The sequence below is a fragment of the Ctenopharyngodon idella genome, chromosome 21 (genome assembly GCF_019924925.1).
Source record: "Ctenopharyngodon idella isolate HZGC_01 chromosome 21, HZGC01, whole genome shotgun sequence".
In the NCBI taxonomy this organism is placed as follows: Eukaryota; Metazoa; Chordata; class Actinopteri; order Cypriniformes; family Xenocyprididae; genus Ctenopharyngodon; species Ctenopharyngodon idella.
This window is the reverse complement of record NC_067240.1, coordinates 14,183,680-14,209,137: the sequence shown is the minus strand read 5'-3', so window position 1 is coordinate 14,209,137 and position 25,458 is coordinate 14,183,680. Positions and strand designations below refer to the sequence as shown.

Here is a 25,458-nt window from a genome sequence, read left to right as displayed (position 1 = left end):
CATAAATCAATAAAATCACAACAGTGAGTACAAAATGTCGTCATCACCTTGACAGTAAGATACACACATTGTAGAGTAATTTGCATAGAAGTTCAACGGGTTCAAAACAATATAGAGAATTATTTTTCATACAGGCGTATGGAAATTGTTTACCTGTCTATCTATGGATATTAATTGTCTATTTTGAATACATCAGCGTTGCTGAAGTATTGTTGGACGTGACTCGGAACAAAATGGACACAATATTAATGGCCAACCGTGGTTTTCCATCATTTTATTAACGTATACATTTGTAAGTCACTGACTATTAAACACATGTCAGTTCAATTATGAATACATAATATAATGTCATAAGAATAAACAATTCTGGGTTTGTATATATTGTAAAACAACATTGTTTTGTTCTGAAATTTGTTTTTGTTAAAACAGTTTTGTTCTGAAAAAAAAAAAAGTTATTCAGTCAAAAAAAAAAAAACAATTGGGGTAATCTTTAAATTATTTAAACAGCTATTTACAACATTTTATATTTACAAAATTGTTTATTTACAATTACATTTACAGGATATTGTAATTCAAAATGAATTTTCAAAAAGATCTCTGGACCACTCATTTACGTTTACAGATAAATTACAACTTGCATCCTGCTTGTCCGTATCGCCTGAGAAACTCTCAGACCCAACAGTCGGCAACTGATCCAACTTTAGTCTTTTATCACTTAAACCCAGATCTGTGGTCTTACTTTTAAAGGCACATTTAATTGCTCTGGAGCACTGTGAGCTTACACGTCTTCGGGTTCGCCCTGTCTTCTGTCCACACGAGTGTTGATAATTCGAAACTGGGGTGGATTGCAAACATGGTGAAAAAAGCAGGGAACCTGAAAGTCCAGGCTCTGATGTGTTGACATTCCTTGGTTCATTTACTTTAGAAATCTCTGTCACATCCGAAAGATTCATGTCCATACTGCTTTGACCAGAAGCAAACAAGTCTACAGAGCAATTGTACTTCTCTCCATGGTCATCAAACACAATCAGTTCCTGCTTGACTTTGCAGTTTACAGAATGGACCTCACTTTGTGCACAGTGCCCGAAATATTTGCTCTTTTCATGGTCAACTGAACAAAAAGTCACAGATGGTCTGCTTTTGGTTAATTTTTTTCTTTTTAAAGTGCGTTTTTTGTTAGAAAAAGACAACCTGTTGTTTGTAGGGCGATTACATGGACTAAAAGGCATAATCTTTTTCAGCCCTGAAGAATTGGTTGTGCACAGAACAGTGAGAGTCTCAGCATTGTTTATCTTAATTTCAAGATTTTCTGGGCAGTCATTTTCATCGTTCTCTTTCCAGCTTATGTTCACATTGCGCATTGGTGAGGACAATTTATCACCACAAAGAGGTGTTTGTGTAGTGTTTGAGATACAGCTTGTGACCACTAAATTTTCATTCAGAGAATGCTCTTGAATCATTTGATCTCTTTTACATGAACTGCGCTCCTTTGTGTCATTTATCTCTGATATTTGAGGCTCAACCCTGACAAAATCTTCTAAGCTTTCTGATAAAGGTGCATCTTCTAAATCAAAACATATATTTTGACCAGAATGACTGTAAAGTGACTTCTCATGAAAAGGTGAATCATAATTGTCCGTGGATTTAGCTCTTACAAGGCAGTGTCCGGATGTAGTTATTTCAGAATTATTTTCACGAGAAAAGGTGCTCAATGGATTCATAGTGTCACATGCAGTAGAACTGTTGAAATGTGCTGATGATTCAAACATGTCACAGCTTGAGGAAAAAGATTTTCTGTGACTGTGTTGTGTTTCATTCTTCAGTTCACCCTGTATACAATTATCATGCTTCAACGGACTAGTGTTGCTTTGACATGTGCATTTACATGTTCTTGTCTCTTCTTTCTTTGGTGAAAAAATATTACGATCATAGTCTCTGGACAGCTGATTACTTATTGCTTCCGGAGGGAAGCATAAGCCGGGTGACTGCCATGCCCTTGAGAGTGTGAATCCTTCACAGCTGGGTTGAGAATCCAACCTTGCACATGATGGAGGAGTATAATCAAATCTGTTGAGTTCATCTCGTTGTGAACTTTGTGAGTCTTTCTGTTGTGATGGACAGATATCGTTTGCAGATTCAGAAGAGCACAAATGTGAATTTGCTTGCAAGAGGTTTTTAAAATAAGCGATTACAGTACATCCCATCAAAGACTCGCATGGAGAAATTATTTGGCAGGCCACTAACTGTCCAGACAGCGTTTTGGCATTATTATGAGGAACCTGTTAAGAAGGAACAAGAAATAAACAAAGTAAAGAAAAAAGAAGATAATCTAGATGCCCCGCCCCAAATTAAATGAAGAAATTCTTCATACCTTTAATCCAAAAATGACACATCTTCCTATAAAGCAGTCTTCCACAGCTTTGACAAGCAGTTGTTGAACAGTATGTGTGCCGTCAGTTTTCTCCAAATCAATAAATCTGGGAACATCACATTTTATATCAGCAATGAATCATCAGAAATGCTTAAAATTTGTGAATGCTTTAAAACATACCGTTGAAGGTCACCAGCAGTAATGCCAAAGAACGGATTTAAACAGCCACCGAATACTGTCACACCAAATATATCTTGGTTTCTGGAAACTTTAAATGACAGCCTGTATCTGTAGTCTACGTTTTGTAAGTCACATGTAAATCCACACCTTCCACATGTAGCCCTAAAGATATTGATTCAGAAGTTAAACATTCATTTATAATGTTCAGATGGTTTTTAATTTAACACACATACACTCACTCAGACAATAGTAATTATGTTATAGCAACAGTAATTACACATTATGACAATTTCACCAAATATATTTCAACAAAATAACATCTTAGGTCATCTGAAATGCATTTACTACGTACCTTTTGCTTTCCTGAATTAATCTGGACAGACAGCCTTTGCAGCATGGATATATAAAACAAGAGTCTTGCAGAGAAAGTATTGTGCAGCTCACGAGAGCCCGTGTGTTGCTCATGAGTGCTTAAAACTACTGACAAGGTTTACAAACATTGACCATGATAGCATTATTCTCTACAAGGAGGACCCTGATTATAAATGACTCTTATTACTTATATATTTTTACATTTACGTCTAGATTATTAAAGAGATAAAATCATATAAAAGCATATAATTTGAACGTAAAGGATCAGAAACAAAAAACTCAGCTACAAACAAACTTCGCATTTCAAAACAAGAACGATGAGTTTCTTCCTCGTTTGTTTTCTCTCATTCCTCAGGAAGCACAGCGCCATCTCCCGTACAATATTGTGAATGATATGTGGCGATCTGTGTAGTTTTTAAAGCAAATATATATTTTTTAAACGTTTTAATAGTATTATATTTTAGGTTTAAGTAATGAAACGTTGTGACCACGTTAATGCGACATAATTCCTGCGCTTTGTTCATACCATTCATACTGCAGGTGTCAGTGTTGCTAGCGAGATAGCTGAGCGCGTGATGGCAGTGATTTTGATTCATACAAATGAATCGATTCTTTTGAATTACTAGAAATATCTATACATGGGATGCTTTTGTTTGCTATTGATATTCAAAGTATTTGAATGCAGTAGAATTGTATCTCTTTGTTTGTTTGTTTTTTAAGTTATGAAAGTGACGAGAATGGATCGTTCATTTAAAAGATTCATTCAAAAAATGATTCATTCACGAAGTAAACGCCACTAAACAAGAATGTAATGTAAAAATTACATCTTCACTTTTTAAGTAAAACGGTATGACAATTGACTGTTCTTTGTATGATTTTGAAAGTTTTGTTAAAGCTAAAACGATATAATATTGTGTAATATCTTTATACAGTCACGGGAGGAACATTCAGAATCAACAACACTTTAGACGTGTTTCCCCCGGACAACTGTGTGCAAACACCGCGGGCTCTTTGATTTGGTTGTTTTTTGTTTTCCTTTAACCTTGTTTTGATTTCTTAGTGCTGTCATTAAATATGCATTTACACAAACATATTTTAAATGGCCGACAGGACAAATGAAATATTACTCGTTCAAATAGTTTGCTATGGTGTTAAGTAAATAATTTAATTTAGAAACATGTCAGCTCAACTGGCTGGAGTCATGATAGAAATGCCAGTAACAGCTTTTAATTCAGTAACATGAGTTTGTTTATGTGGAGCGACGAGAGGTAGCAACACGACAGCTACCTTAACAAAATATTTAATTTGACTTTTTATTTTTACACATTGTATGTGAAGGCATTAGTTTACAGTCATTTATTTTTTTTAATGTGATGACTACTTCAACGACAAGAAAGATTTATTTGGGACAACATCGGATTGTAAAGACAAAGGGGTAAGATATGTCACCTGAAACTGTGTTGTGCTTCTATTGATGGTGTAGGTTTCTATGGTTATGTTTACAAACTTGGTTAACACGGACCTTTGAATGGGTCGCTGTTCTTAACCCTTAGAAGAACTTTGTTTAATGTACACAAATAAATAAGAGAGACATTGTATGAGTACCCACTGAAAACACTGATGTTTAAATAAACAGAACTGTTTATTATTGAGGCTCTAGATGAGTGAGAAACAATAGCTTGTTTTAAAAGCCTGTTTGTAAGTTGTTTTATGTCAGATGTGAAATGTAAATAAAAACTGTTGTCACTAACTTGTAGTTTTTCATGTAGCTTAGTTCTTGCAGATGAGAAACCATCACACAGACAATCAAGTCGCCTGCAGGCGTGTTCCTCTGTGACAGATATATCTGAGAAGAGAAGATGTAATGAGCCAACAGTATGTTTTTAATTACTTTATATAATATTATGCCACTGCTAAGCTTTGTTACACTAAGTGTAAAAATTAACATTATCTTTTTAAAGCAAATGCAGAATAAGCAATGGATGCCAGGAGACTCCACTCTGGCTATGGATGAGGACATTTTACAAGCCATTGATGAATTGGGTCCGGAAGTCTTGAAATTCAAGAAAGATGAAAACATTCACCAAACTGAATCGGCATCACTTAAGAAAAATGTTGTCTTGCCACAAAATATATGTGAGCAACAAGTACAAAATGCAGAAAATATCGGCCCTTCAAGTCCAGGGTCAGTGTGGTCACCATCAGAGCGCAAAAGAACCAGAACACAAAGCAAAAAAGAGAATGACTGGAGGGATTTGGCTCAAAAGCTTTTGTTCAGTGAAACCAAAAAGACTGAAGCCCGTGGCCGTGAGTTGAAACGTGACAGGGAATATTCTTCTTCTCAAAAGATCCTGAACGCCATGAAAAAAACATCTAAAGTAGCAAATGACAAGCAAAAGTTAAAGTTCAGAAGAGATACCAGCCCAAATGACTCTCTCAGTACCTCCAAGGATTACATTTTGTTCAGTCCGACACATATGGCTGCTGCTAAAGAGCGATCCATGTTGCAGCAGCAGAAGAGATCAATGAAAAACCTCTCGGTTTCTGTGCTGACCCCTCCTCCAGGACTGGATCTTAGTGTCCTCGGTGATGCTACACTACCAGATGCAGGTAGATAGAATTTTCCACTATAGCATGGCAGATGTCAGTATTCGATCTCCATTTGATAAAGGGATTTAAATATTCAGATTTTTACTAATGGGAAGTTTTGTTTAATTTCATCCATGTATATATATATATATATATATATTTTTAATGTTTTGAAAGAAGTCAACCAATGTAATATTGTGAAATATTGTTACAATTCAAAATATGTGTTGTCCATTGTAATATATTTAAAATATAGTTTATTATATCTTCAGTGTCACATGATCCTTCACAAATCATTCTAATATGCTGATTTGGTGCTTAAGAAGCTATCAAAGAAATGATCAACATTGAAAACAGTTGTGAAAACTTCTTAATTTTTTTGTTGAACCGATGCTATGTTTTTTTGTTTTTTTTCAGAATTCTTTGATGAATAGGAAGTTCAAAAGAGCATGATTTAATTGAAATATGCATATTTTGTAATATTATAAATGTCTTTGCAGTCACTTTTTAATGTGCCTTGCTGAATAAAAGTATTAATTGATTTTTTTTTTTTTTTTAAAAAGAAATTTACTGACCCCAAATTTTAGAACAGTATACGTTTGAGTGGCATTTTACTATTCAAAACAATAATAATTGCATAATAATAATATTTAATATTAATAATTATCCCAAACAGCACAAAGCATCCATATGGGACGTCCTGCCAATCAGTCAGACAAGCTTATGCTCTCCAGTTGGGGTCTCCCTAAGCCTGTTCTGGAGAAGTATCAGAGTCTCGGTGTTCAGAGGATGTTTGAGTGGCAGGCTGAGTGTCTGACCTTGGGCAAAGTGTTGGAGGGCCAGAACCTGGTGTATTCTGGTAAAGAGATGTTTTTTCTTCTTACCGCACATACTTTATTTGTCCTTAATCCTGTTGTCCTGGGAAATAGGACCTGCATCAAATACAAAATATATAAATAAATATATAAATAAATTTTCTTTTTTTAGCTCCAACCAGTGCAGGGAAAACTTTGGTTTCTGAGTTGTTAATCTTGAAGAGAGTTTTGGAAACAAGACAGAAGGCCATGTTCATTCTTCCCTTCGTGTCTGTGGCACGAGAGAAGATGTTTTATCTACAGGTTGGTTTCCATTTCTTGAGTGCATGTATAATTGTCAACTATGTCAGTTGGCCCACACTTTTTATTGTATTTTTCTTCTTCAACTATGACTGCAGTACTGTATACAGTATGTACATATATGTTTGAAATGAAAACATCTGACAGTCTACATCTTGAAATTTTGTTAAAGAGATTTGCTAATATTATACTTGCCATTTTCACCCAGAATGTATTTCAGGAGGCAGGGGTCAGAGTGGAGGGGTATATGGGTAACACTTCTGCGGCTGGTGGGTTTTCAGCTCTGGATGTCGCTGTTTGCACAATAGAGAAAGCTAATGGACTCATCAACAGGCTCATTGAAGAAGACAAATTGGATCTACTTGGTAATGACATTTCCTTACCTCTTAATGTTCTGCCAGGTGCTCTTATAAAAGTAAATGTTCTCCCTAATTGCAGGAATTGTTGTGGTCGATGAGCTGCACATGCTTGGGGACTCTGGTCGTGGATATCTGTTAGAACTTTTGCTGACTAAAATCCAATACATTGGCCAAAAAAAGTCAGCAAGGTATGTAATAATGTAATGGTTAAATCCAAAAAAAACCCAGCAATGCTTTTGATAAACATCACCTGTGGTGATCTTCTCTATTTTAAGGGACTCTGGTAAAAGTACCTCACCTGAGGTGCAAATTGTTGGTATGAGTGCCACACTGCCAAACTTGGACCTTCTTGCCCACTGGTTGAATGCTGAGCTGTATAGTACAAACTATCGTCCTGTGCCATTGATGGAGTGGGTCAAGATTGGCACAAATATCTATGACGGATCTCTGAACCTGGTCAGACAGTTCACCCCAGCTCTTCCAGTTAAGGTCTGAGTTTGACATATTTGTTGGCCTCTGAAACCTGAATCTCTAAATTCTACCAGCTAATGTTTACCTATAAAATTCTCTGATAACATGTTCTTCTATCCATAGGGTGATGATGACCACATTGTTAGCCTCTGCTTTGAGACAGTGCGGGACGGACACTCTGCACTGCTGTTCTGCCCTTCAAAGAACTGGTGTGAGAAACTAGCAGATAGCATTGGAAGAGAGTTTTACAATCTTCATCACAAAGGTTTAGAGATACATATGTGGGAATTTGTAGATATTTTACTATCAAGGTATAGTGTATTATGCTTTAACAATGTTTGCTTTTACAGAAATGCAGTCAGGCTCTGGAGTGCAAAGTATATGTTTGAAGCAGGAAGGTCTCCAGGATGTAGTAGCGCAGCTCAAGCGCGCTCCTGCAGGCTTAGACCAGGTCCTTCAGCGGACTGTTCCCTGGGGGGTGGCCTTCCACCATGCAGGTACATGTGCTTTAATGTTAGACTTGAATAATAAGAAGAATTAAATTAAACATTAAAAAATAAAATATTTAAATGATAATAAAAAACAAAAAAAAAGTAAATTTTTTGTCATTTTAAAAAGATGAGGACATTCTGAATCCACTGTGTAAAACCTTTGAAACCCTTGTGTCAGGTTTGACGTTCGATGAGCGGGATATTCTAGAAGGAGCTTTTCGTCAAGGCTACATTAGGGTGTTAGCTGCCACTTCCACATTGTCATCTGGTGTAAATCTGCCCGCTCGACGTGTGATTATCAGAACCCCTGTTTTCAATGGTCATTTGCTGGACATCCTGACCTATAAGCAGATGGTGGGACGGGCAGGCCGTAAAGGAGTGGACACCATAGGTGAGTGCTACAGATTTATTATAGTCTATTATATTATATTTTATTTTTGTATAATATAACATATTATAATCTATACTCTCAGCCAGTGTTGGGTGTAATTTTTTACTGTAAATTAATTATTTTTCCCCTGAAAATGTAAAAAAAGTAATTTAATTTCTGTTACTTCTGATATAATTGCATTAAATACTGTATAGACTATAGAAGAATTATATATAAAAAATAGTAGATAACTTAGCCAACACTGCACCCAACATACAGTGCATGGACGCATTAAATTGATCAAAAGTAACAGTAAAGACTTTTACATTGTTACAGAATAATTCTATTTTAAATAAATCCTGTTCTTTTGGACTTTCTATCAAAGAGTCCTGAAAAAAATGTATCACAGAAAAATATAAAGAAGCACAGTCTGCATTTTTAAAAACTTTTGAACGGTAGTATTTATGACACATGTGTGTATATATATATATATATATATATATATATATATATATATATATATATATATGTATATATATATGTATTAGACACTTCTGTTCAAATGTTTGGTGTGGTAAGATTTTTTAATGTTTTAGAAAGTCTCTTATGCTTACCAAACCTGCATTTATTTGATTACTAATACAGTAAAAACAGTAATATTGTGAAATATTATTACAAATTGAAATAACTGTTTTCTATTTTAAAATGTAATTTATTCCTGTGATGGCAAAGCTGAATTTCCATTCAGTATCTATTACTTCAGTCTTCAGTGTCACATGATTCTTCAGAAATCATTCTAATATGCTGATTTGCTCCTCAAGAAATATTTTTTTTTATTAATATCAGTGCTGAAAATAGTTGTCCTGCATAATATTTTTGTAAAAACCGTGATCCTTTAATGAATACTAAGTTAACAGAAAGAACAGCATCTATATAAATAAATCTTCTGTAACATAAATGTCTTTACTGTCAATTTTGATCAATTTAATGCTTTTTTTATTGATTTTTTTTATATATATTTTTTTTTATTATATTTTTTAATATTAGTGACCTCAAATTTTGAACTATACTGAATATATATATATAGATAGATAGACAGACAGACAGACAGACAGAGAGAGAGAGAGAGAGAGAGAGAAAATAAATGAGATGTAATGATCTATGTGTGTCTGTCAGGTGAGAGTGTGTTGGTCTGTAAAGAGGCTGAACGTGCAAAGGGGACGAGTCTCATCCAGGGCTCGCTCAAGCCTATCAGCAGCTGTCTAGTGAAGCGGGAGGGAGAGGGCGTCACTACCAGCATGCTCAGGGCCATCCTGGAGGTATAAATGTCTTGCTCCTCATAGTCTGTTGTATGAAACTGTTTTGGGTGATTATGTACAGGATTTATTTCATTACTTTGATTAAAGATCATTGTTGGAGGAGTTGCCAGCTCACCACAGGATGTGCGGATGTATGCTTCCTGCACTCTGCTGGCAGCCAGTATGGCAACCGAACAACCACATCAGGAAGGAGATGAATCAGAAGCTCAAAACAAAGGGGCTATTGAGGCCTGCATAGAGTGGCTGATGGACAATGAGTTCATACATATACAGAAGGAAAGAGATGGTAACAAAACTAAGGATATGAAAAAAAAAAAAAAAAAATTGTGTGATGTATGTTGACATTTTGATCATTTGATAATTGTCCGTTTCGCAGTGGAGAGGTACTGCCCCACGCATCTGGGATCTGCAACTCTGTCCTCATCTTTATCACCCCCAGAAGCCCTGGGGATTTTTGCAGATCTTCAGAGAGCAATGAAAGGATTTGTGTTGGAAAATGATCTCCATATCCTCTACCAGGTAGACAAAACAGTTCAGTTTATCATAGATAAAGAACGGATTGGTTCTTAATATAAAAATATGGGTTATTAACAAAATCATGCCATGCATTTCTAAGATAACACCTGTGTACGTGGACTGGACGACAATAGACTGGTACCAGTTCTTCTGTTTGTGGGAGCAACTACCGTCTGCAATGAAGCGAGTGGCTGAGATGGTAGGCATTCAAGAAGGTTTCCTGGCCCGTTCCGTTAGTGGCAAATTAATTGCTAAAACAGAGAAGCAACGCAGACAGATGGCCATTCACAAACGGTGTGTTGTATTTTTTTAATTTAGAGCACTTCATCTTATTACAATTTAAAGTTAAATTAGCAGTATGTTGATGTGTAATTTTTTTGTCATGCAGTTTTTTCACAACATTAGTTCTGCTTGACCTGGTAAGCGAAGAACCACTTGGAGCTGTTGCAAAGAAGTATGGTTGTAGCCGAGGACAGCTTCAGTCACTTCAGCAGTCTGCCTCAACATATGCAGGTACATTGACATCTCTTCATGCTGCAGGCATATCTATGGAAGCTTGTTTCTGTAATTGAGATAGTTTAAAATAGGAAGTGAGATGAATTTTAAAATAAGACATACTTTATTACATCATATTTACATATTTATATATTGTTATAGAATAGAATTAATTATAATAAGCGCAAAATAAAGTTGCAGTTACTTTTTTACACTGAGGTAGAAACAGGCTTCCATACTTGTCAATATGAGATAAATGGCAAAGTTAAAATTTGGCATTTTTTTCCAGGTATGGTTACGGTCTTCTGTAATCGACTTGGATGGCACAACCTAGAGCTGCTTCTGTCCCAGTTCCAGAGTCGTCTGAGTTTTGGAGTCCAGAGGGAGTTGTGTGATCTGGTTCGTATTTCTTTGCTAAACGCCCAGAGAGCACGTACACTCTACAGCTCTGGGTTTGTCACTGTGGCAGAGTTGGCCAGAGCTGATGTTATAGAGGTGGAAAAGGCCCTTAGGAAAGCTATCCCTTTCAAAAGGTAATCAAACTTTGCCGTCATCGAACAATCACTTTAAGTTAATCTTAAAAAAAAAAAAAAAAAAACCACTAATAATTTAATAAAAATAATGATCAGTTTATCGTATTGGCCAGAATGTGAATACTGGTTCATCCCTAGATTATTTTAACTCATACAGTGATGATTTGAATCTCTGCAGCTCCAGGCAGGCGGTGGATGAGAGCGAGGTGGAGGCTCAAGAACGCAAGAACATGCGCTGCATCTGGGTCAGTGGGAAAAAGGCCTTGACTGAAAGGGAGGCTGCTCTGCAGATCGTGGCTGAGGCCCGTCTGCTCCTCCAGCAGGATTTGGCGCTTCTTGGGGTGGAATGGAACCCAGCTTCCCTCTCAACAAATATCCAGCCAGATTCCCATTCACCTGAGGAATCATCCAACACAAAACCTCTACAGTCTACATCAAGGGTCCCAGAACATGAAGAGGGTGAAAATGTAATCGCGAATGTTGCCGGACAGAAGTTGGTGGATAAAAGTGCTGACGTTAGTTCCCATCCTCCTTTAAGGCCATTAGAGTTCACTACCAGTTCAGAAAAAACAATGGATATTGACTCAGGTGTGTCATCTGCCAAGTGTCAGCCTGCTAAGAATTGTGAACAGCAATCAAGTGTACTGGATAAAGTTCTCAAATCAATAAATGCCAAAGATAAGGGCTGTCACAATAACCAGACAGCTGAGTCATCGGAATGCTCTTCAGAATCACTTCAAAGGAACTCCAGACATAACTCCTGTCTAAAAAGTACCTGCATCTCCAGCAGTGATCAACATTGTGTAAGTCCAGTTTCGAAACGCAGAAGAATGAATGTTACAGATGCTGAAGCAGGACCCACAGTCTTTGGAGCAAAACCGGCAACTCAAACTCGCAAAAGACCCTAAACTAATGTCAAAAGCTGAAGAGCTTTGCTCTAATAAACCTGAAACTGACTGTAGAATTGATAAAGACAAGATAAAACTCCAATCTTCTACTAATGAACTGAACCAAGACACTGAGTCAAAAACAATTTCTCACTCATGTGCTCCAAAACAGGATGGGGAAGCACCAAATGTCACTGTATTCCCCTCAGATAAAGGGAGAAAGTGCACATCTAAAACAAAACATTTAAATCAGAGCGAAAATGAAACTCAAAATGAAAAACGAGAAACGGTTACTCACAGTTTTAGGAAATTCAGCAGCAGAAATGAGAATGAAGGTGGCTTACATGTGAACACCCGAGTTAAAAATGATTTAGTGTGTCATTCTGAAAAGCTTAGCTCCCCTGATTTGTACATAAATGGATTGGAAGAGTTTGGTGATAGTTTTCAACTCGATACACAGACTGAGAAAATGCTTCAAGGGGATGATTTTTCACATGGCAATTGTAATGTAAACATTATCAAAGAAGATAAACAGGACAGTCATGATGATTCAGCAAGTAACATGAAAGTTGTTAATCAGTCATCTTTCCTGGAAAATGAGAATCATGTGTCTAAAAACCAAAACAAAAACCCAGTCAAAGGTTTATCACCTATTGAGAATGGCCCATCCACTGAAGGAAAACCTAAATATAACATCTCACTTACTGACAGCCAGTTGGAGAATATTTTAAATTACAGTAACCAAGTTGCTGAAAAAGAATCGTATGTAAATAAACCTGCTGAGCAAAGGGAAAATCATGAGTCCTCTGATCATATTACTGACAATAGCTTCAACCGGAGCAGCAGCTTTCTGTTTGACAGTCTCTATGACAACTCCATCTTGGATGCCATGGAGGAAGCAGCAACTGATCGAGAGAACAAAGAAGAGCAGGTGATTGAAACACATGCTAATTCAAATGGCTCTTCTCCAGAACTCATTCCAGAGAGGAGAGATGTTGTGTCAACAGAGGATCAGGAAGCCATCCAATGGGGCGAATCATCTTTCAACCTTTCAGAATGGGGAGATTCGCTACTTATTGGAGAGCAGTATCTTGATAAAATAAACAGTGTTATCAAGGCTTGTGATGGCCCAAGATTGGGTGCAGAGAAGCCCAGCTATACAGATGACATTGTGTCTGAACTACATGTATCACAAAACAATGAGACTCATCCAAAAGTTTCATCTGAAAGACGTCAATTAAACAGTTCATCATTTCACATCAGCCCAGGAATGCAAGACATTTTTGATAAATGGTCTGATCAGTTTTCAACTTTATCTGAGCCTCCAGGGCAGACAAATTCAAATGTGGTGGAACCAAATGCAGCTGCTGTTCTTGTAGAAGAAGCTGTTTCTGTAATAACAAACCATGGAATTGAGCAGGGAGGTCCAAGAAGCGTAAGTACTGAAGATTTTGTGGTAGTCCAGGCCAAACCAGTGACTCCCAATGACCTTGTTCCTCCCACACCAGTTTCTGAACCAGTAACACCACGGGTCAAAATGACCACCTCAGCTGTACAATCACCTCTTAACGTCACCAAGAACAGGTCTGAACTGCATCCAAATTCTAAATCCAGTACCCAGAAAGATTATCAATCTTGTTTGAGGAGAAACTCAGCATCAGAGTTAGACACATCACTGGCTGATGAGGGCTTTACAAGACTTTCTCAGTGTCCATCATTTCCTGCTTCTAACTCCTGCAGTCCAGAAACATTATCCATAATCGATGTGGCAAGCGATAAAAGGCTTTTCCAAACATTTGTAAAGGAGTGGAAAACAAAGGGCAAATTTTCTATTGCTGTTGCCTGTGAGAAGATAGAGAGCAGCTCAATGACACCTGAGACAGTTATAGGTGGAAAATTCAAAAAATGTAAGATCATTTTAGATACATTTACATTTTTAGATGAATTTTGATTCTTATATGTTTTAGTATTCTAATATACAGTACATATAAGTTTATAAACTTGTGTAATCCATTTTGGTTTGAAGCTACTACCCCAATGAGGAACAAAAGAAAAGATGGCTTCCTCCTGAAGGGATATGAGGATCTTGTTGTCATTGGCATGTCTGTATGCTGGGGCGCAAAAGATGCTTATTTTGTATCTCTACAACAGGAGCTGTCAGACACAGGTATGAAACATGTTATTGAAAACCTGTGGACTAAGGACTAAATTGAATAAACCTGACAAAAAATTGACCAACTTTACCAAACCTTCTCAATTGAATGCTGCTATTCCCAAACCTAATACCACTCTTGTCTTTCCCCAAACAGATATAAGTGCCAGTTTAGCTCCACCACCTCTTGATGAGACTCTTACAGTTGAGGAACGACTGAAGCAAATTCAGTGCTGCTTGGAAAAAGAATCGAGTGTGATGGTCACTTATGACTTCATTCAGCTTTACAAGACACTTCTCCTGGCGTGTGAGCTTGCTATGCGTGGCACATTTGAAGACCCAAAGGTTGGACAAAACAGAGAAAAATTGTCTATGCTCTCCATCTTCTCAATTATTGAAATCACAAAGATGGATCTGATAGGGTAGGATGTCTAACTACATTCAGTTATTTGTCCTTCAATAGATTGCATGTTGGCTTCTGGATTCAAGCTCCAAAGAACGCACCCTCCACAACATGGTGTCCAGCTTCACCCCTGAGGATCTCTCGATGCTTGAGGGAATTAGTCCCGGTCAGGGTGTGCAGAGTTTAGGGATCTATGGAGATGCCAGTCAACCGGGACGTTATAGAGCTACTGTTGAGTCTGTTTTGGTCTTCAGGGTCATGACGCAACTCAACTGTCTTCTTGAAAAGGATGGTTTCTTGGGTAACGAAAATCATTTTAGCAACTCGAATTGTCTGAATCAGCGGTGTCCAATCCTGCTGCTGTAGGGCCAATGTCCTGCAGAGTTTAGCTCCAACTAGCCCCTGGAAGTTTTAGTAATCCTGAAAACCTTGACTTTAATTAAGATTGGAACTAAACTCTGCAGGATAGGGGCCCTCCAGGAGCAGGTTTGGACCCAGGTCTATCTTCAATTAGGTTATATAGATACTAACTATTATCTCATATCTTGTACTTTTCATTGCTAGATGTATTCAAGAAAGTGGAGATGCCCACCCAATACTGCCTGGCATTGTTGGAGCTGAATGGAATTGGGTTTAGTGTTGCTGAATGTGAGGCTCAGAAACATGTGATGCAAGCCAAGCTAAGTGCTCTCGAATCGCAAGCCTATCAGCTAGCAGGACATAGCTTCTCACTGACCAGTCCAGAGGATGTTGCAGAGGTTGATATATATAAATATATATAAATAATGATGACCATATACATTTACCCACATAGAAATTCATTAACCTGTGTACAAACCCGATTCCAAAAAAGTTGGGACACTGTACAAATTGTGAATAAAAAAGGAATGCAATGATGTGGAAGTTTCAAATTTCAATATTTTGAAATATTGAAATTTGAGCAGCCATGATGTCGTAATTGATGCAGTATGTGGTCTGGCATTGTCATGTTGGAAAATGCAAGGTCTTCCCTGAAAGAGACGACGTCTGGATGGGAGCATATGTTGTTCTAGAACTTGGATATACCTTTCAGCATTGATGGTGCCTTTCCATAAGCTGCCCATGCCACACACACTCATGCAACCCCATACCATCAGAGATGCAGGCTTCTGAACTGAGCGCTGATAACAACTTGGGTTGTCCTTGTCCTCTTTAGTCCGGATGATATGGCGTCCCAGTTTTCCAAAAAGAACTTCAAATTTTGATTCGTCTGACCACAGAACAGTTTTCCACTTTGCCACAGTCCATTTTAAATGAGCCTTGGCCCAAAAGAAACTGCGCTTCTGGATCATGTTTAGATATGGCTTCTTTTTTGACCTATAGCATTTTAGCCGGCAACGGCGAATGGCACGGTGGATTGTGTTCACCGACAGTGTTTTCTGGAAGTACTCCTGAGCCCATGTTGTGATTTCCATTACAGTAGCATTCCTGTATGTGATGCAGTGCCGTCTAAGGGCCCGAAGATCACGGGCATCCAGTATGGTTTTCCGGCCTTGACCCTTACGCACAGAGATTGTTCCAGATTCTCTGAGTCTTTGGATGATATTATGCACTGTAGATGATAACTTTAAACTCTTTGCAATTTTTCTCTGAGAAACTCCTTTCTGATATTGCTCCACTATTTTTCGCCTGCAGCATTGGGGGAATTGGTGATCCTCTGCCCATCTTGAATTCTGAGAGACACTGCCACTCTGAGAGGCTCTTTTTATACCCAATCATGTTGCCAATTGACCTAATAAGTTGCAAATTGGTCCTCCAGCTGTTCCTTATATGTACATTTAACTTTTCCGGCCTCTTATTGCTACCTGTCCAAACTTTTTTGGAATGTGTAGCTCTCATGAAATCCAAAATGAGCCAATATTTGGCATGACATTTCAAAATGTCTCACTTTCAACATTTGATATGTTATCTATATTCTATTGTGAATAAATTATAAGTTTATGAGATTTGTAAATTATTGCATTCCTTTTTTATTCACAATTTGTACAGTGTCCCAACTTTTTTGGAATCAGGTTTGTAAAAAAAAAAAAACCCAAAAAACTCTATAATCCTCCATCTCAACTGTTACAGGTGTTGTTTCTTGAGTTGAAGCTGCCTCCCAATGGAGATTTAAATGCTCCAAAGAATAAGAAGACACTGGGCTACACTAGAAGAGCGGGAGCACGTATCAAACTTTCTAAACAGTTCAGCACAACCAAGGTACGTTCCACAGTCTAACATTTAAATCTGTGGTATGTATGCACTTCCTAAATGCACTCTTTTCTTGTTTCATCAGGATGTCTTAGAAAAGCTCAAGCCATTGCATCAGTTACCAGGTGTTATTCTTGAGTGGAGAAGGATCACGAATGCTTTGACTAAAGTGGTTTTCCCCTTGCAAAGAGAGAAGAAGTGGCACCCACATCTGAAGATGGACAGAATACATCCAATCTCACAGTCACACACTGCCACAGGTGTGAAGCATCAAGAAATAACCTTTGAACTTTATGTGTGCATCTTCTCAGGACAGTATTTTAATGTTTTTCTCACATAGGGCGCGTGAGCTTCACTGAACCAAACATTCAGAATGTCCCAAAAGATTTTGAAATTCAAATGCCAACACTTGTAGAAGAAAGTCAACCATCACAGAATAATGGTGCAAGCAAGACGTGGTACGGTCTTACATTGTTGCAGTGATTTTTATTTTCCCCCTATTTTTTTATTCTAAATAACCAAAATACATAAATGTTTAGTATTACACATATATAAAATGTTTATTTGTATGATATGTTTATTTATTCATTTCAGGGGTAAACGATCAAAGATAAACCAGCAATTGGCACCCCTTTTAAAAGTATCAGACAAATCACCAGAAAAAGGGATGCCATTTTCTGTCAGCATGAGACATGCTTTTGTTCCTTTTTCGGGTATGTAACTTTATTGTCAAGGGGTCATAATTTAAAGGGACACTTGTTTGCTTATATAAAATGATTTATGCCACATTAACACTCCCTCTGTTTTAATCTTATACATATGTCTTCAGGAGGTCTGATTCTAGCTGCCGACTACTCACAGTTGGAGCTTCGCATCTTAGCTCACCTGTCCCGAGACAGACGGCTCCTCCATGTGCTCAACAGTGGTGCAGATGTATTTAAAAGCATAGCAGCTGAGTGGAAAATGGTGGAGCCTGCTTCAGTTGATGATAATATGAGGCAACAGGCCAAACAGGTTTGCTACATTTGAATATATTTACATACTTTTACATGTACATACATTGTAGACCAGGGATGGGCAACTTCGGTCCTGGAGGGTCACTGTATCTGTATCCGTATCTGTATCAGGGTTAAATTCTGCAGGACAAAAGTTGCTCATCCCTGTTCCAGACCATTAAGTCTTTTTTAAAAAGTCTCTCTTTTAATGTGAAAGACTATACAGTATTCACTAATGGTATCACTTGCAACTGCAAATTGAAATTTTATTGGTTGTCAATCGTAACATTTTTGTCAACAGATTTGTTATGGAATAATCTATGGCATGGGAGCAAAGTCACTTGGAGAGCAAATGGGCATTGAGGAGAATGATGCTGCCTGTTACATCGAAACATTTAAATCCAGATACACCGGTAAATGTCAATGTACGATTGTTGTCTGGACAAAAAAAGGCTGTAATGATGATAACAGCGTCTTTTATTTTTACTTTTCTTCAAGGCATTCAGAACTTTCTGCGTGAAACTGTGCAGAAATGTGTGAAAAATGGTTATGTGAAGACATTACTCGGTAGAAAGCGTTTCTTGCCTGGAATAAAGGACTCAAATGTGTACATAAAGTCTCACGTAAGTTTTCATGAGCACTCCATTATAATATATCTGGTGTGTAATAAGTTAAATTTTGATCCTCCTTTTTAGGCAGAGCGACAGGCAGTGAACACAACCGTGCAGGGCTCTGCCGCTGACATTGTAAAATTAGCAACCATCAACATCCAGCGCCGACTGGAAGCAGCGTTTCCTGGAGTGCCCTCATCACATCGGCACCCTCTAATTCGATCAGGTATGACCCACTTCATATTATAGCATTTTTTCTTTTTAATCTGGGATGTGAATTTAATGTTTTTTTCAGGTGGTCGCCACAGAAATCAGTTCAGACCCTCTCGAGGAGGCTATTTTATACTTCAGCTGCATGATGAACTCATCTATGAGGTTGCAGAGGAAGATGTCATTCAGGTAATTAAGAAGACTATAGAGGGCATTAGTGCCTGTCAACTTTCTCAGCGACACTGGTTCCGGAAGTATTTTTTCCATTCATTTCATAGGGATTTCAAAAAAGTTTAATAAACCTGAAAAAAATTTACCAACTTTACTAAACCTTCTCAATTGAATGCTGCTATTCCCAAACCTAATACTACTCTTGTCTTCCCCAAACAGATATAAGTGCCAGTTTAGCTCCACCACCAAAAAAAAAAAAAAACACTCCACTTTTTTTGAAAATAGGCTAATTTTCCAACTCCCCTAGAGACGCTGCGTAATATCATTGCGCCTGCTGCACCCATGGTACGGCAGCAAAGTTCCTTGATTATTACACCGGAATAAGAGTATAGTTCCTAGATCGCCTTGAAAATCGCAACTTTTCATTTTCCGTCGGTCTTGGTACACGATGTAACTACAGAAGAGTCAAGTTTTAAATAGGAAAAATATCGAAACTCTTTGGTCATTTTTGAGCGAGATGCTAACGGTCTAATCAGATTCAATGAACTATGCTAAGCTATGCTAAAAGTGGTACCGCCAGACCCGGAGATCGGCTGAATGGATTCGAAAACGGTAAAACTCAACTGTTTAACTCTAGGGGAGTTGGAAAATGAGCCTATTTTCAAAAAAAAGTGGAGTGTTCCTTTAAGCCATGAACCAAGTCAACCAGCAATGAGGAGAATCACAACATTACAAAGTTTGATTTGGAAAAAAAAGAAAAAAAAAAAAGGATTTGAAAATTGGATAAAAATACAAAGGTACAAGCCTGTGTACTTAATGGCTTTAGTGATAGAAAGAACTAAAATCCTATGAAGCAGTGCAGACAGCACAATCGAATTAAAAAGATAGAAAAAAACTACTCAATTAAAAATGTTGATTTTATATATATATAAGTTGGTTGCAAAATATGCATATATATTCAAATATTTAAGTATTTTGAGAGTGTAGGGAGGCTGACAAATTATGGGAGTGGGTGGAGCTAAATAGATCTTTTGGCACCTTTTGCTTGTTTCGACTCTCTGGTGGAATTTTCCGTACAGCATCATGGTAATGTAGGTTATCACCAAAAATTCCACTGTTAAACAATTATTTAAAAAATAAGTTAATATAATGCAGACTGACGGCTTTAACAGAAGCAAATACCATTGATTAAACTCGTAGCTCACAGTAGGGCTGACTTTAACGATTTATAAATGATTGTTAAAAATCAATTACCTTATAGAGAAAATGGAGTTTTTATTTCCAGAACCTGACTGTTGCATTCTATTCTTTCTGAATATTGCATTTACCGTGGAATATAAAAAAGCTCAATGGTGACAAGTCAAATTGTATTGTTTTTACAGGTGGCCCAGATTGTGAAGCGAGAAATGGAGTGCGTTGTAAAATTATATGTAAAGCTTAGAGTAAAAGTCAAAGTGGGTCCGAGCTGGGGTAACCTTCAAGACCTTGACATATGAAACAAGTCATCTACTGTTTACATATACACTAATGATAGTGATCATGTTTTACTTTAATGAATTGTTAAAACACTAAATGTGCAGATGTGTTTTTATATATGCAGTAAATATTTTTAATCTAAAATAAAATTCAACAGGTGCTATTAAAAACTTTTGTAAAACTTGAAATGCAAACTATTTATGTACTTTTTTAAAAAAAAAAAACATTTGTCCAAAACATTAAAAAGATCAAATATCACACATAAGTTCAGTTTCATAGTTTTTATTCATTATTTCAGAACCAAGAAGTGTGTATTTACTTTAAAATTTGTGAATCTAAATGCAGTTTGTCACTTGTAGGATATATTCATTTTATGATAGGAAAGTACGGACAGTGCCTTTAACCAATCCTCTACATATGGGGCACTTGCGCAGAGAAGGCGCACACTCTTTGCACACCACTAGGTGACCACAGGGGATGAAGACAATGTTGACTTCCTTGTCCATGCAAACTTTGCATGTGCGCTCTTCTTGAAGTCTTCTCAACTGTTCCTCCATAGGCAAGTCTGTGAACATGAAAGACACTGTTAATCGTTTTAAACAAACTCTCTGCTTCAGAGTGGGATCTAACTGATTCCCTTAGTGTGATGGCTAGCGATAAAAAAAGGGGCAAAATCAAAAGAAAACCTTTTCTGATGTTTGAATATACCTGAAAGATCTTGACTCGGTGATGCAGCTTCATTTGTCTGGGCTGAAATTGCAGTAAGAACAAAAAAATAAAAATTGGTTGTCAATATTATGTAGTGATTGTTTGTTGTGGATTTGTCCCTGCTCATTTTAGGATCTTTATAAAAGGCATCACCCTTTTTTTTTAAGTGATTAAAGTGTTCCTATCTACTGGCTGTACAGTTTCACACTGACACAGACTAACAACATGTAACACTGAAAATTCACAGATACATTTTCTCATATCTGATTTAAACATCACATACCCATCAGTTCTCTCAGCAGGTACACATCATTCTTCTTGATCCAGTTGCGGAAAACCTCTGCTGCTGCATTTCCTTTCGACAGGACTAAATCAATGAGCTGCCCAGTCTGCTGCTTGACTGAAGTGCAGTTACGAATAGTGTCATACTCTTTCTGTGAGATAACGTTCTCCTCTAGAAGATGGTCCATTAAGCTCTGCACACTTTTTAGACGCTGTGACAAGGCAGCGTGATGTTTCTTAAGAAAAGTAAAACCATCTGTAAAGAAACAAGATAAGTGTTAGATTCAATCGAGTCAAACACTTGAGTCATGAGACACAATCTTATTCTGTAGAAATACCTGATGCCATCTCCTCAGCAAGAAGCTCTCGCTCCTCCTCTCTCTTCTCATCTTCTGCACTTAGTAAATCAGACACCAATTCTTGAACGGTTTTGTAATTCTCTCCACTTGCAAGAATTTTGCTCTGGACCGTTTGCTTCACTAGGCCACGCTCAAATCCCATCTCTAAAGCCGACTTTACCACGGGATTGTTCATCATCACTGCATCTTCTGAACGGTCTTCTCCAGGACCCAGGTGTACAACTACACAAAGCCAAAAGATAGAGTGTAATCTATATGGAAATGAGCATCACATGTAGCTCCAAATCACTAGAAAACAACTTACCAGGTGGATCAACAAATTCTCTTGAGTTGCTGTCTCCATTAGTCAAAAGCTGCAAGACATGTGAACTAGGTAAGACATCCATCAGTTTGTATCACATTGTTTGAAGAACAAATGACACCAGAATTTCTCACATACCTGTTCAAATAGTCTTGGAAATCTTGCTTGAATCTGATGAACAAATTCTTGGCCCTTTTCTTGCAACAGGTATTCACATCTAGAAGCACATAAATGCATAATTAATATTCACATAATACCATCATGGGACAGAAAATGACTCCAGAAGCCTCTTTTATTTACCTCGGGAACCACTTGGCATGTTCTACCCATGGATCATCACCAGACTCCCAACATCTGAGTCCACCATCGCAACAAAAGCACTTCACGTCATCATTACGACCTAGCGAAACAAACAAAATTGGAATTATTGGTGAGCATGAGCATCTAAACACTAAAGTTAGACTCTGAATAATATGACCAAAGCTCTTACCAACATAATAAAAACCAGCTTTAGCCAACTGGTCTGGTCGAACAGGTATTCTTGAGGGCCAGTTGACAAACGTGAGCAGCCTTTCTTCACATTGTTGCATTGCAGAGTTGGATACATTGGAAAGCCCACAACCAGATAACGGTACATTATCTGCACGGTCGCCTCGAACGAAGCGGCAGTTGGGGTAATGCCTCTGGTGCTCTGATACTGCCCTATCTCCCGGTTCCCAGTTGCTAAGCTGGCCGCCACAACTGAAGCAAGCCACCCTGTCGCCCTGGCCAAGGTAGTAGAAACCAGCTTTGGCGAGCTCAGCAGGAGTTACTGTAACAAGAGTCCAATTCTGAAACGTGTCAAGGCGTTCCTGTTCCCGACGCATACCAGGATTGTGACAAGCCGGCGGTCGCTGGTGAGACATATCCTCCACTCCACGGGAGGAAATGGGACTGGAGGGGGCCAGGTTGCTGAATCCCATGTTCAAGTAACCCACCTGCTCCTCTGTTTGGCCTGAAGTGGATGCTGTGGTGGTCAACGTTCCAGTGGTCGCAGGGGCGGACAGCTGTAATATGGCTACGTTGCGAAGCGGGGAAAAGGCAGAGTGGGAGGACGACAGGAGGTTTGCGGTGGCGGGTAAACTCTGGATGAAGCTACAGTTGGGAGACAGCTGTTTGTGGCGCTCGGCAGGACAGTCGCCGGACTGCCAGTTGTCAGCCGTCACATTGCAGCGGAAACACTGGACACGATCGCCCACTCCGGTGTAATAAAACCCCGCTCGCGCGAGACTCCTCTCTGTCACTGCCGCAGTGGTGGGGAACTTTGCATACGTTGATATACGAAAGAGTTCAGAGGAATTATCATACTGTAAATCTGCAGGAGAGCTATTGCGACACAAGCCGCGCAGGAAAGCACTGTTTTGTAGAATTTCCATTTGGGAAAAAAAAAAGAGGACAAAGGGATGTCCAGCAGAGAGAAAGGCTTGATTGGAATACCCTGTGTGTGCAGAGAATGAACTGTGAGCAAACCAAACAAGATTACACAAACACCTAACCCCTTACGAAATGAAAAAATCCAAATTCCTCCTTATCAATCATGTCCTTACAGCATGACATGGATTACAAAACAGGGGCAAAAACTGGGTTTCTTCACAGAACTGGTGACACGTGCCTTGAACTAAACTCCATGAACATAATGTGATGCATAACGCAAGCCACATCAAACAAACAGCTTGGTTAGATGAACAAGATGAAGCTTATAAGATCCCTCCACGGCAGCTCTCAAAACTCATCCTGGATCATTAAGAAATACACCAAAGCTATATGGAACAAAACACATTTTTAAATGAAAAATGGTGGTTTCTTTGGACTGTAACATATGGTCAATAAGAAATTAAAAATGTGACCACAGGGTGTATCCATTCAAGCCTTTCTCTCTGCTGGATATCCCATGACTGGTGTCTAGTCGTCCATGGCAGAACACATAATCTTATTAAAAAAATTTGATGAACTCTTGAACAGATAAAAGGTCGATGTAGGAGGTATGTGCTTCCTCTCCCTATGATGCATGAACCTAAAAATAACAGAGAACAGGTCTAAATTAATGTCTTGAATTTCCCAGTATAAAAGGCATGAGGGTAGAGTCAAACTTTTATATCAGGGGTTTTCAGCAGGACTCTGCAAACCAAGAATGAAAATGTAATAATAAATAAGTTAAAGTCTGAATGAAACTGATGTTGTGATCATCTTTTCTTCCATATTGTGATGCATATGTCTGAGTTAGACAGCTTCTTGAATGAGAAAAAAATTTAGGGTGCGAATTGATTTTGTCCATTGAGAATTGTTCGGATTGTTGTTTGTTTGCTAACTGCTGTGATCTCATGTGATTGACAGGTAGCTGGAACAGAGGGACTACAGAGACAGAGCGCATTTAGGCCACACCCACACCGGGGGGGGGAAACAATCCAACCGTCTCCATTGACTTTGTATTGCGTGAAGCTGCCTCCTTGTCATTTCTGACTTATAACAAAAAAACATAACAACGCCTTAAAGCTGCTGTGTGACAAGGTGTACAGCAAACAATCTAAAAAAGTTTTATAAGCTACCGAACCGTAAAAGCCAGCCTTTAAGGAGACAAAAGTGGATAAAGGCAATAAGACGTGAAGCATCAGCAGGAAGAATGGGTAAATTTTGGGATCCTGACACTCAGTATGCCTCAGTAAGCCTAAGTGTGCAGTAAACATTTAGCCACTGTTAAGTCAAATATCCAAATGTCAGTTTTATATATTATATTTCCTGTCGCTGATTACGTTACCCTCCAGTGGGCATAGTAATATGACATGTCGCGCTCTGTCTCAATCGCCTGTATCCACTTTTTAGTCCTTAAACGCTCGTTTTTTGGGTCGACAGCTTATAAAAATGATAAGCTAGCTTTAAGTCAGCTAACGTTACATAAAAGTTAGATTGGTCTAATTTGAATCCGTAAAGTAAGAATGATTACCCCTAACTAATTGGCCAGACTAGTTCTTAAGACAGTCTTAATTTCCTGGCTATGTTTATGCAGCTGACCCCTGCTCGATTTATCACCGCAGAGAATTTCCTGCTTCTGCAACTTCCTCGTTCCTCCAACCAATAAACGCATTACAAGTAGAAAACCGGAGATTCATTGATATCAGTGGCGTGCACAAGGGAAGGCTTGAGCCCCTGCCCCTTTGATCGTAAAAGTTAAAGTGCCCTTTGCGGTCGCATCGCGGTGCCCCCGCGTTCCCATTTCTGCCCCCCCGGAACGCGATTTCTACCGCGGGAGAACAATCATTCTCATTCTCTAAACTCAAATAACTCAATAAACCCTCAGCTTACGTCATAAGTTAATATGTTATCTTAATACAAATGCAAAAACCTAAAAAGTATTGTAAGTCGGGTTTTTTTATGTGGTGCATTAATTTCCCCTGTATGGTGATGATTCAGACAATCGTCATCAGTTTCCACCCTTTGCTCTGATAATTATAATCTC

The 25,458-nt window shown here is 38.3% G+C and overlaps 4 protein-coding genes and 1 long non-coding RNA gene across 11 annotated transcripts; 2 read left to right on the top strand and 3 right to left on the bottom strand.

Annotated features, from left to right (window-relative positions):
• Positions 1-259: 259 nt before the first annotated feature.
• ddias (DNA damage-induced apoptosis suppressor) lies at positions 260-3,255 on the bottom strand. Its single transcript, XM_051876848.1, has 4 exons — positions 2,904-3,255; positions 2,552-2,713; positions 2,372-2,477; positions 260-2,279 (listed from the first exon to the last, which is right to left on the bottom strand). The coding sequence occupies exons 1-4, from the start codon at positions 3,014-3,016 to the stop codon at positions 573-575; spliced, it is 2,088 nt and encodes a 695-aa protein (XP_051732808.1). The 5' UTR covers positions 3,017-3,255; the 3' UTR covers positions 260-572.
• Positions 3,256-3,677: 422 nt separating this feature from the next.
• LOC127503254 (DNA polymerase theta-like) lies at positions 3,678-12,257 on the top strand. Of its 6 annotated transcripts, XM_051876822.1 has the most exons (18): positions 3,771-4,358; positions 4,693-4,798; positions 4,885-5,533; positions 6,189-6,371; positions 6,500-6,630; positions 6,836-6,992; positions 7,066-7,174; positions 7,262-7,475; positions 7,581-7,722; positions 7,808-7,954; positions 8,127-8,339; positions 9,495-9,637; positions 9,725-9,923; positions 10,014-10,156; positions 10,254-10,447; positions 10,542-10,666; positions 10,938-11,181; positions 11,360-12,257. In XM_051876822.1, the coding sequence occupies exons 1-18, from the start codon at positions 4,297-4,299 to the stop codon at positions 12,087-12,089; spliced, it is 3,891 nt and encodes a 1,296-aa protein (XP_051732782.1). In that variant the 5' UTR covers positions 3,771-4,296; the 3' UTR covers positions 12,090-12,257. The 6 variants fall into 6 exon arrangements, with proteins under 6 accessions (XP_051732787.1, XP_051732785.1, XP_051732784.1 ...); XM_051876824.1 differs by having other exon boundaries at positions 3,749-4,358; positions 10,938-11,565; XM_051876825.1 differs by lacking the exons at positions 10,542-10,666; positions 10,938-11,181; positions 11,360-12,257 and having other exon boundaries at positions 3,699-4,358; positions 10,014-10,270.
• LOC127503277 (uncharacterized) lies at positions 10,011-12,525 on the bottom strand. The gene is made up of 4 exons (XR_007927058.1): positions 12,367-12,525; positions 10,570-10,715; positions 10,261-10,404; positions 10,011-10,149 (listed from the first exon to the last, which is right to left on the bottom strand). It is a non-coding gene; the product is annotated as an uncharacterized LOC127503277 (long non-coding RNA).
• Positions 12,517-20,211, top strand: LOC127503264 (DNA polymerase theta-like). The gene is made up of 3 exons (XM_051876855.1): positions 12,517-13,975; positions 14,095-14,235; positions 19,059-20,211. The coding sequence occupies exons 1-3, from the start codon at positions 12,538-12,540 to the stop codon at positions 19,127-19,129; spliced, it is 1,650 nt and encodes a 549-aa protein (XP_051732815.1). The 5' UTR covers positions 12,517-12,537; the 3' UTR covers positions 19,130-20,211.
• A 370-nt stretch (positions 20,212-20,581) lies between these two features.
• On the bottom strand, positions 20,582-23,389 carry birc2 (baculoviral IAP repeat containing 2). Of its 2 annotated transcripts, XM_051876853.1 has the most exons (8): positions 22,456-23,389; positions 22,266-22,365; positions 22,104-22,182; positions 21,969-22,017; positions 21,644-21,886; positions 21,307-21,561; positions 21,024-21,065; positions 20,582-20,880 (listed from the first exon to the last, which is right to left on the bottom strand). In XM_051876853.1, the coding sequence occupies exons 1-8, from the start codon at positions 23,378-23,380 to the stop codon at positions 20,687-20,689; spliced, it is 1,887 nt and encodes a 628-aa protein (XP_051732813.1). In that variant the 5' UTR covers positions 23,381-23,389; the 3' UTR covers positions 20,582-20,686. The 2 variants fall into 2 exon arrangements, with proteins under 2 accessions (XP_051732813.1, XP_051732814.1); XM_051876854.1 differs by lacking the exon at positions 21,024-21,065.
• Between the last annotated feature and the right edge of the window lie 2,069 nt (positions 23,390-25,458).

Coding starts and splice junctions, on each gene's coding strand:
- ddias (XM_051876848.1), bottom strand. CDS start 3,016: ATGAGCAACACACGGGCTCTCGTGAGCTGCACAATACTTTCTCTGCAA. Junction 2,714..2,903: donor TTAATTCAGGAAAGCAAAAG/GTACGTAGTAAA, acceptor CAATATCTTTAG/GGCTACATGTGGAAGGTGTG. Junction 2,280..2,371: donor GTGTCATTTTTGGATTAAAG/GTATGAAGAATT, acceptor CCTTCTTAACAG/GTTCCTCATAATAATGCCAA.
- LOC127503254 (XM_051876822.1), top strand. CDS start 4,297: ATGACTACTTCAACGACAAGAAAGATTTATTTGGGACAACATCGGATT. Junction 7,476..7,580: donor CCCCAGCTCTTCCAGTTAAG/GTCTGAGTTTGA, acceptor TTCTATCCATAG/GGTGATGATGACCACATTGT. Junction 10,157..10,253: donor ATCTCCATATCCTCTACCAG/GTAGACAAAACA, acceptor TGCATTTCTAAG/ATAACACCTGTGTACGTGGA.
- LOC127503264 (XM_051876855.1), top strand. CDS start 12,538: ATGCTTCAAGGGGATGATTTTTCACATGGCAATTGTAATGTAAACATT. Junction 13,976..14,094: donor AGGTGGAAAATTCAAAAAAT/GTAAGATCATTT, acceptor TTTGGTTTGAAG/CTACTACCCCAATGAGGAAC. Junction 14,236..19,058: donor ACAGGAGCTGTCAGACACAG/GTATGAAACATG, acceptor TTCCCCAAACAG/ATATAAGTGCCAGTTTAGCT.
- birc2 (XM_051876853.1), bottom strand. CDS start 23,380: ATGGAAATTCTACAAAACAGTGCTTTCCTGCGCGGCTTGTGTCGCAAT. Junction 22,366..22,455: donor AGCTGGTTTTTATTATGTTG/GTAAGAGCTTTG, acceptor TTGTTTCGCTAG/GTCGTAATGATGACGTGAAG. Junction 20,881..21,023: donor ACCGAGTCAAGATCTTTCAG/GTATATTCAAAC, acceptor TCATGTTCACAG/ACTTGCCTATGGAGGAACAG.